This window comes from Caenorhabditis briggsae (genome assembly GCF_000004555.2).
Source record: "Caenorhabditis briggsae complete genome, chrIV, whole genome shotgun sequence".
Taxonomy (NCBI): domain Eukaryota; kingdom Metazoa; phylum Nematoda; class Chromadorea; order Rhabditida; family Rhabditidae; genus Caenorhabditis; species Caenorhabditis briggsae.
In genome coordinates, this window is record NC_013487.2 from 6468600 (window position 1) to 6478844 (window position 10245).

Genomic DNA, 10245 nt, shown 5'->3' on the forward strand with positions numbered 1-10245 from the left:
ATATTGATTTGACCTTCATTATTTTCAAATCTAAATGAGGAAGAAACGAGGAAAAGGAACATAGAAGCTGTGTTGGGTTTTTAAAGATGTTTTCTTTTACGCTTTTTTGTAATTGGTAGTGATTGTGTTTTGGCAGAGTGAATGGTTGTGAAAGTGCAAGGAAGCAGCATGTATAAAGTTAATCAATATATAAATATTATTCATAAGAGAAAGGGGGAATATTGACGTCTTCAGGCTCTACCTTCTTCTTCTTCATCATGATCGTCAGGATGTTTCCGTTCTTCTGGTTCTTCTGATCTTGCTGTTGGGGAACCGAGTGGAGATTCTGAAATGGTTAGAATTCGAAAGTGCTAAAAGAGGGGTTCGTGCTTTGTAGAAGTTGTTAGGTCAAGCCCAAAAGGTTCCCAAAGCGATCCCCAAAGATTCCAGACTCCCTCTTACCGCTGATGTGGCTGGTGGTCACTGTCGTTGTGACAATGGTTCCATCATCTTCACGATGGCTTTCCGACTCTACGCTTTGTTCGACGTCTTCTGGAATCTGTTCCGAGGTGCTCTCGGCTACTACTGTAGAACGTTGAGCTGGTGATGGTGAGGACTCATCGGCCAAACGGTTTAGTTCTTCCCATCTGAAAATATTTTTGGGTTTTTAAAAATGTATGTCTTCTAGCTCACTTTTGCCGCTCCTCATCGTTCAATGGGACTGTGCGATCAACAATGTTTTCGTTAACTGCCACGTCATCTTCATAAGTCGTCGTGATGGTTCTCTCCTCGACGACTGGTCCGCTGTCAGTGTCATGAACATGTCGTTCCGTTCGGACAACAGTTCTCATTTCAGCGACTGGAGCTTCTTCTGAAAAATATCAAATGTGTCAGACTCACTCTGGTAATTCTTACCTTCGAACTCTGGTTCCTCTGGCACTGGGCTATGATGAACTGGAGCGGAATAGGATGGCTCTTGTGCTACCGTAGTCGACTGCTCGACATTATGAGTTTGTTGGATAGGTTCCCTCGTGACCAAGTCTTCTGTTCTGACTTCTCTCTTCATTAAAGTAGCAGCCGGAACGTCTTCAAAGTGTCTGATTGGTTCCCTCTTCTGACTTGGCGAATCGGCTTGACTGTAGTTGATCAACGCTTCTGGCTCTCCGTAGGCAATCGATCTGACGATATCATCTCTTCCAATCTGTCTAAGGGCTAGGTCTAGATTGTCTTGAGTGGCATCTTCCTTCTTGAGATGAATCCAGATCTTCAATGTGTTCTTGCACTCTTGTCCCGGATAATTGTGCCTAATGTGCTGAATATCGCGGTGTGGGACTTCGAGAGCACGTCCAAGTCTTGGCCAATCTGCTCCGATTCCTTTAAGAACGTTTTGGTGGACGAATTCTGGGAGCTCTTTCTCCAAAGCGGATCCATATCGTTGTTCGAATGGAGTGGCATCCTTCTTTGGTGCTGGAGTTGCTTTGACTTCTCCGGTATATTCTGGAAGGGAGATGGCTAGAGTGCAAGTTGGTTGCTGTGGTGGAAGAGCATCAGATCTGATCTTTGGCTCAGCCATGAATCCGATTCTTCCTTCAGTGGCTGCTTCTGTGTCATCCTTTGATCTTGTCTTGACCATAAACGCCAATCTGTTTTCTTGGAATGGAAGGAAGAACAGAGATAGTTGATCTCCAGACTTGGTAATTGGCACCAAATTTCCAGAGAACTCAAGGAATTGATGTTTTCCTTTCAGCACTTCCACATCGCGACTCTTGGCAATTAACTTGAAATGTTCTTGTTTTTCCAATGTCTTATCCTCCTTGTCATCAGTCATGCAGAACACGCGAAGTTGTCCTTCAACTGGGAACGTCCTTCGGGCAAAGACGGCAAACTTGGCCATGTATGGAATTGAGATGGCCTCGTTGTACACTTCTTGTGCCATTCTGGCGGCGTCACGTGGCGTTTGACAGTCCATAAGCCAGAATCTGGCAGAGACTGTTGTAGTGAATGATACTTCATCTCCTGTGAATGTCAGTTGAGTTGTTCCAGTAATATCTTCCCATTGTGCTGGTGCAGAACCTCCAGTGATTGAGCACAACAATCGAAGAGTTGGTGGTTCTTGTCCTTGTTGTCCAGAATACTGAGTGAGCATTCCCTTATTGTTACTTTGTGGAAGTGGAATACAAAGGGTGATTGGCTTGTGGAACTTGCGACGACGTGGCTCAACGGTGACGATTGGAGACACAGCAACACGATTTCCATGTAGTCGAGTGACCATTTCTTGTGGAACTGGTTGAGCTTGAACTGACACCTTGATGGTCTTGGTGAGAGATCCATCTGGGAAGATTGCTTGGACACGTGGCACGACAGATGAAATGATGACTCCTCCTTCTGGTCCAACGCAGTGAACTTCCTGTCGAACACGAGTGACAACAGCAAAGTACATTGGGAAGTCACTGGTGAGTATTCTGGTGATTCTTGGAGTTTGGAGGTCGTCCAGTTGAGCAAGATCTTCCGCATCGAATGACTCGTTGAGCACTTCTTGAACTGCATCTTCTGTTGCCTCGAGTTGATGTTCTTTCCAGTGTTGTCCATCGTCGGATCTCAAAATGACGATTTCACGTTCACGATCTCTGAGTGAAGCGAAATGTGGAACTTCGAGGATGACTGGTCCCAAGAATTTGGCACCAGCTGGAGCCATCTCGAGAATTCGGGAAGCTAACTCTTCTCCCTCGCTGAGTGGTGGTGGATGGGCAAGCTTGTCCTGAAAAATTAATTACAGTTACAGTTTGGTATTATTGATCGTAGAAATTCGGATTCAGCCGATAGTCTGTTCGAAACTGATGTACTAACCTTTCTCAAATAACGGCAAGTGACACGAATCGGTTGCGAGGCCTTTCTCGGTGGAACAATAATTCTGACTCCAGAATGACGGCATCCACGCATCGCTCCTCCACGTGCGTCGACGAGGAATGAGATGAGGAAACTAAAAAGTAAAAGGATTAGATTTTGGAACAACGAATCCATGCGGATCTCCTGAAATTGCATGCAAAAGAGAGATAGAAAACTGAGTAACACGAGAAATGAGACAACACGATAACTAATTGGGCTTAGGGTGGCATGTATTCAGATTGATAGTCTGAATGAAACTTACGTTCTGTGTTGGAGTTTACTGCAAATTGGATGGGCGTTTAGTAACGGTTTTTTCGGGGGAGTTAACATAGGGGGGTTGCACGATTTGACGGTAATAGGGGAGGGGCTTGAAGGCGCTTTTGCAGTTTTAGTATGTTTTAAAGACTTTGGTAAGCTTGAAAGATTTATTGAGCATTGAGAAAGCAAAAGACTATTTCAAAAGTTGTCGTAGCGCAGTGTCTGCACACACCGTGTTGTGCAAACACTCACACGACAACTTACGGACCATCAATGTATCGAAGATTACTGGAAAGATTTTTTAACTGAATTTTTTTCTGTTTCTGAGTATCCATGAGTTAGGGAGATCTCTAGTTTTTCAGTTCTCCGTTTCTAAGTTTATGTGAAAAAAATTCAAAAGGCAACATATTCCAAATCTATGGCTTATTTGGGGATTTTTTTCTGTTTCTTGAACCTAATAATTTTTCCACAGAGAATTGTTTCAATAGTCCCTCTCCTATATTATGGAAGCGCCGTCAAGCCCCTGGTCCAGGAACCAAATACTTTCAAAAAATACCTTGGCTGTGTGACATGATGTCCAATTGGCACATTATCAGCATGTCCGTTCTCCAACATCGCCACTCCAGAATTATCGTAGTTGGCAGTATGGATTGGATGATTCTGGGCACGTCGTACAAGCTCTTCCAAATTGTCCTCTGGTCCAGCTCCATGCAGTGGTTGTTGTTGGAACTGTCCAGAGATCGAACCGGCTCGTGGAGCGATACCCAGTGGTTGTGAGTGGGATTGTGCAATTGGTGATGACGTGGCAACTGGTGCAATCCGCGCGAACTCTTTTTCTGGGGACATTCCACCAGAGTTCACCTTTGGAATGGCTCCACCGTTCTCGAGCTCTTGACTGCGTTGGAGAAGCTGAAAGAATGCAAATGATTATGATTGAAAGGAAAAATGAACGGAAGAATGAATCTAAATGTTTTGATTTGACCACTACACAACGCTTCCAACTTTTTTTTTGCTGCTCTCTTTTTCATCATAATCTTTGTAAGAAGAAGAAATCAAACGAAGAAATGCTCTGAGTGTACGAACCACATGTCTTTGTGGCTAACGGTGTACTCGAGAGGGCACTCTCTCTGTTGGCTTATGATGTGTGTGAGCTTCTGGAGCATTTTCTAAAAAGAAGAAGAAATGTGATGAGATGGGCCGGGAGAATGTGAATGTGAAATGTGTGGAAAATAGGCACAAGGAGGAAGGATCGATTTTCAAAATAAATGGACTCTTTTCCGGTCTTTTATTCTTCTTCTTCTTCGCGCCTTTTCTCCCTTCTTCATCTTCATCTTCGTGTCTCATGCAATTTCTTCATCATGGATCTCTATTTTTTTTCGATTCGTTTTGTTTTGAAATTCTTCACAAAAGCCGCATATCCCTACATTCTTTGTTTATGAGGAAAAATTGTTGAAAAAAATGGAAAGGAAGAAAAATGGAATGAGGTGTTCTAGTGCGGTGGGGGGGGGGGGGGGGGCTATCTTATCTTTTATGGTATTTTTATTGCATGGGCAAGCGGGCTCTTTTGATTTGCATAATGTTTGTTCGATGATCGATTATGCACCGGTACATAGGAAATACAAAAACATATTTTCTGTTGATTTTTTACCATTTTTAGGAGTCTGGGGCTCGGCTGTTAAGCTTCGAATCACTTTGAAAACTTTGGAGGGTGTAAAACAAACTAAATTCAAAACTTTGCATTCGCAGGATTTTTTTAGAATTTCTAGTTTTTCAGTTATTTGCCGATTTCTGAAGGACACCCCATTTTGGCGCGGACCTTTCAAAATGGCTGAAAATCAACTGAAAAATACGTTTTTGCATATCTTATTGACCGGTACTGTACAGTAGCAATTCTAAAACCCTTTCCAAAAAGTTCCGATTTCTCACCTGTTCTCCAGTGTGGATCATATGCACTCCGGTAGAATCGTGCAATGTTTCAGCCATATTATCCGAGAAGTCCTTCGCGTGAGCAGCCGCTGCTTCATGCTCAGCCGCCTGTCCTTCATCTTCCGATTCGGAGAACATTGTCTCGTTCATCGCCTCCGGATTCTGTGGTTTGTATCGTTCGTCGACAGTCGTTGTCTCTGTGATGACTGTCGTTTCGGTGACTGTTCGGAGCGTTTCCACGACGGAAACGTATCCAAGTCGTTGGGCAATCGCGAGAGGAGTTTGACCGGTCTGAAAATTTTCAATTATTAGTGCAAAAGTTTTCAGTTTCATATGTTTGTTATATTTTAAATTTTAAAATTAAAAACACTGCAACCTATTTACTGTTTGCATCAATACTTTCAAAACTGAAAACTTTGAGAATACTAGACTGCCGTTTTGGAGATTCCCAAAACGTCCCCGAAAGACGAAGTATGATGATTTGATGAATGGGTCCAAAAGCTTAGAAAGGCTTACCGCAGTTTGCTCGTTCGGCGATGCTCCATTCTCAAGAAGGTATCGGACGCAGTTGTTGTGACCCTGTTGGGCGGCCTGATGGAGTGGAGTGTATGAAGCACGAGTCTTTTCTCCTGGAAAAAATGATAATTGATTTTCAGGTAACTAACAATAAAAGTAAATTGTGAAATTTCAACTCACCAACATCAGCTCCATGCTCAACCAGGAACCTAACCATATTGAGTTGTCCGAAATGGCAAGCCACGTGGAGTGGAGTGTATCCGGCGTTCGTTTTGCTGTTGATTTCTGATCCAGAATCAACAAGAATCTGAGCAACTGGTACATGATCTTCCTGAGCACACAGATGTAATGGTGTGAGTCCGTTGTTGGCTTTCGCTCCAACATCAGATCCATTCTCGATGAGAAGTCCAGAAATTTCTTTATGTCCTTCTTGAGCAGCAAGGTGGAGTGGTGTGAATCCGGCTCTTGATTTTGCATTTGGATCTGCTTTGAACTGTAATAATGTTGATGCAATCTCCATTTGATTCTTCTTCGCTGCGATATGTAACGGTGTGTATCCATTCTTAGCTGATGCTTTTGCCGAAGCCCCATTCTCGAGTAGAAGCATTGCCACCTTGTCATTGTTGTAGTGAGCGGCCACGTGGAGTGGTGTGACCTGATTTTTTCCTTCGATATCAACTGGAGTACCCCGTTCCAGAAGAAGTCGAACGACTTGAAGGTTTCCATACTTGGATGCCAGATGTAATGGTGTGAATCCTTTCTTTGTGAGGAGATTCTTATCAGCATTGTGATCCAGAAGAATGCCCACAACTTCTTCTTGACCTGAAAACGTAAAGTTTTGTGATTGAAAAAACACATTTACTGTTTCTGTTTTGTTATATTGTCGGAGAAAATACATTTTTACCAATGATGTATCCATCCAACAATGTATTCATTAAGACCCTTACCTTCTTTAGCCGCAATATGGAGTGGTGAATAATGATCTCTTGTCGTTGCATTTGAATTAGCCCCAGCTTGCAACAAAAGCACAACAATGTCAGTGTTCCCCAGACGACTGGCAATGTGAAGAGGTGTTTGTAGTTCTCGTGCTTGTGCATCAACCTTGGCCCCATTTCGAATGAGCACACGAACGACGTCTGTCTGATTGGCACGTGCTGCCAAATGAAGAGGAGTTTCCCCACGGACTGTCTCGACATCTGGATTGGCACCTTGTTGAAGTAAATAGATGACAATGTTAATTGCTCCCATGAACGCGGCCACGTGCAACGGAGTCAACCCCGATTCCGTTGTTGCCTCGATGGCGGCGCGGTACTTGAGAAGAAGTTCGACGACCTTGATTCTGTTCTTCTTACAGGCGATGTGAAGTGGAGTGAATCCATTGAGAGCTCGAGAGTTTGGATCGGCGGATCTATCCAAAAGAAGCTTGGCGACTCTGACATGTCCACAGTGAGCTGCGACATGAAGAGGTGTCAAGTAATCAACAGTGACGTCATCAACTGGAGCACGATGGTATAGAAGAGTTCTGGCAGCATCCACATGGTCTCCCTGAGCAGCCATATGCAATGGAGCCAGTCCATTCTTAGTTTTTGCTGAGATTGGAGCTCCTTGGACAACAAGAAGATCCACAACTTGATCGTGTCCTGAACGGGCCGCACAATGAAGTGGAGTAAGGAGATCTTTGGTTCTGGAATCGATGATGGCTCCGCGAGCAAGCAAAACATTGGCCATGTTGATTCGTCCCCATTTTGTTGCAACGTGGAGTGGACTGAAAAGAATAGAAGCATTTTTAGTTGATGAAGAAAAGCGCGGAGACTTCTTTGGAAGACGATGTCTTTGTATGTGACACAATTTGAAGAAGTGCACACTTGGGCACCAGAAGTGTCCCCAGAGACATTCTTCTTTTCTTTATTCTTGTAAGGAGTAGACTCTTAGTTTTCTGTCTCTCCTTTCACATAAATTGCATTATACAAAAAGACACGAAAAAATGCAAACGGAGCACATGGGGCTCATTTGAGACCTCGTGATACTAATTAGTGATAAAATAAAGGGGTCAGATTCTCTTCGAAAGTATCTTCTTACATTTTTTGTGTTTCTTCAGCATTTATAAAATTAGCACCATAACAGAAACACTTACCTAATATTGTGTCTAGCTTGATAGTTAACATTTGCTCCTTTGTCCAACAACAACGTTCCGACATTCTCATGACCATAATGAGCAGCAATATGGAGAGGAGTGAATCCTGACTTTGATGTGACATCTGGATTGTGTTCGTTCTGAAAATCAAAGAATCTAGAACCCTGTCAATTTTAATTTTTGATACCTGGAGTAAAAGTGTGGCTGCTTTCGTGTCGTCCTTCTTTGCAGCAATATGAAGTGCCGGAAGTCGTACTTTTCCTTTAGCGTCGTTCTCCAGAAGAACAGCCACAACACGATCGTGTCCTTGTTGAAGGGCTACTGCCAATGGTGTGAATCCGTCTTCAGTTGAGAGTGCTTGATTGGCTCCGTGATTCAGAAGATATCGAACAACGTCTTCATGATTTTCCTGTGCAGCCATGTAGAGTGGAGTGAAGCCATTGACTGATTGAACATTGACATTGGCTCCATTTTCGACAAGGATCGTGACGATGAGGGATTGTCCAGCAAGGGAGGCAATGTGAAGTGCGGTGTTTCCTTTCTGGAATTTTTTTGGTTGACTCCATTCTCCAAACTTTTAAAGGTATTTCAAAGACACACTATTTCAGTAACTTTTGAAATAGTTTCGAGATATTTCAAAAGTGATAATTTCGTTAAAATATCTTCAAACAAAAAACTCACCCTAGTAGCTGCATCAACTTGTGCTTGTCTCTTGATCAACTCTCTAACCACTTCCGAATGCCCTTCTTTTGATGCCAAATGCAACGAATTCAATCCATTCGCATTGCTCGTATTGATGTCAGTTCCGGCTCGAAGCAATTCGAGAACTTTCTCCAAGTCTCCAGCACGGGCGGCACGAAGAAACGACGCCGAACCTTCTGCCCGACCACCTTCCGGCTGTGGAGCAGCTGGAGTCGGTTGAGCTTCTGGCTCCGATTGTTGGGATGTCGGCGGTGGATCGCCCTCGTTCATCATCACTGATGGGGGAGATGATAGATCTGCAAATTTAGAGCATTGATTGGAAGAACAAGAATAATTTGTATAAAATGTAACAAAACTATAAAAGAAAGTTGAAACAGAAACTGATATGTGTCTTTTCTCTCTTCTTATTCAGAGGAGCAAAGACGAAGGGAAAAGGGAAATTTGATGCCACCACTGGGGAGGAAGAGGGGCTCAAATTGGGCAAGAAGGGGATGGAATCGAGGAAGAAGAAGACGATGCAAAAGAAGAAGACATTCTTCTATTCCGGAGGGAAAATGAAATGGAAAAAGAGATGGGGGAAACATGGTTAGAACTATGTATGGGTTCGGAAAGAAGAAAATTCCGGATCACGAACTTTTCGTTTTTTTTGAGATGAAAAAGAATTGGGTCAGAGGGTGTTTCTAAACAAAACGGGTAATTTTTTTCAGAAATTTTGTTATTGGGATTCAGGCTGGATTACCGATGACCTATATTTAGAAAAACAGAACATTTTGAAACGGTAAATTATTTTTAAACTATAATTAATTGCTCATTTATTTATAGAAAACCTGAAAATTTTAAGAATCCGAACTTTTAACAAAGTAACTTGAAAATTGGCAAAACAATCAATTTGTATCTGGATTCGATGAAAATTGTTTTTTCTGTTTTAGGTGGTAATTAAATAATTGGAAAGGTTCATTTTCTACTTGGAATCGGAACCCGTAGTTTAAAAATCATTTAAAACTTTGCTTTTGGAAAAATCTATTCCCAAAATGTATTTTAATTTGTGTATTGCTTCAAAATGAAAACAAAAATTTAGAAGCTACAGATTTTGGAAAATCGTCTAATTCTTACTTTAGAATTGAAAATAGTGGACTCAATGACATTGGAATCTGTGGACTTTTAAAACATGTACTCTGAAACCGTTTTTTTTTTTTTCAAATTTCAAATACACAGTTTTTCGTACTAACAATACATTTTCCAAATTTTTAATTTCGAAGACATGTGAACCATCAAAAATAATTCCACCCTAATAAACTAAAAGAACTACTAAACAAAAAAAACTTTCAAAAAATATAAATTCTCTGACACAGTAACCAAAAGGTCCAATTGGATCTATTTCCAACTCAAAAACCTATAAATTCTGAATGAAACTGGATATCCTAAATAAAAAAGAGCACATTTTCCATAGAAATGGGATGCTAGTGTACTAGTGCGTCCTCGTATTTCTACGAGAAGCGGAAGCTATAAAACTGAATGGGTGGCAGCGCGGGATGACTTAGGTACTGATTTTCTTGTTCCTTAGGAACAAGGAAAAAGGAGAATCGACATAAAAAGGTCCCTCCCCAAAAAGGAAAAGAGCACATGTGCTCGATTTTCCAAAAGAGACTCTGAGCTCTTGCTCTTTTTTCCCGTTAGTAAAGAGCACTGAGGGAGGTCTCTTTCTTTTTCTCTCTCTCCCACACTAGCATACACAAATCAACAAATTTGTGCTGCCCTGTCTCCTCAACCCACTACCCCACCCTTTTCTTTTCCTCTTTTGGGGCTCTCTTGGAGCTCTTGGAGCAAGAGCAATAGAGTGGAAG

The 10245-nt window shown here is 42.2% G+C and overlaps 1 protein-coding gene across 1 annotated transcript; it reads right to left on the reverse strand.

The window, feature by feature from the left end:
* Positions 1 to 230: 230 nt before the first annotated feature.
* CBG09456 lies at positions 231 to 8674 on the reverse strand (the record flags this gene model as incomplete). Its single annotated transcript, XM_045235354.1, is given in 15 exon segments — positions 231 to 325; positions 442 to 626; positions 673 to 850; positions 880 to 2737; positions 2827 to 2959; positions 3680 to 4032; positions 4697 to 4795; positions 5050 to 5340; positions 5566 to 5709; positions 5746 to 6387; positions 6513 to 6761; positions 6772 to 7330; positions 7700 to 7839; positions 7887 to 8240; positions 8381 to 8674. The coding sequence occupies 15 exon segments, from the start codon at positions 8672 to 8674 to the stop codon at positions 231 to 233; spliced, it is 5574 nt and encodes a 1857-aa protein (XP_045094042.1).
* Positions 8675 to 10245: the final 1571 nt, after the last annotated feature.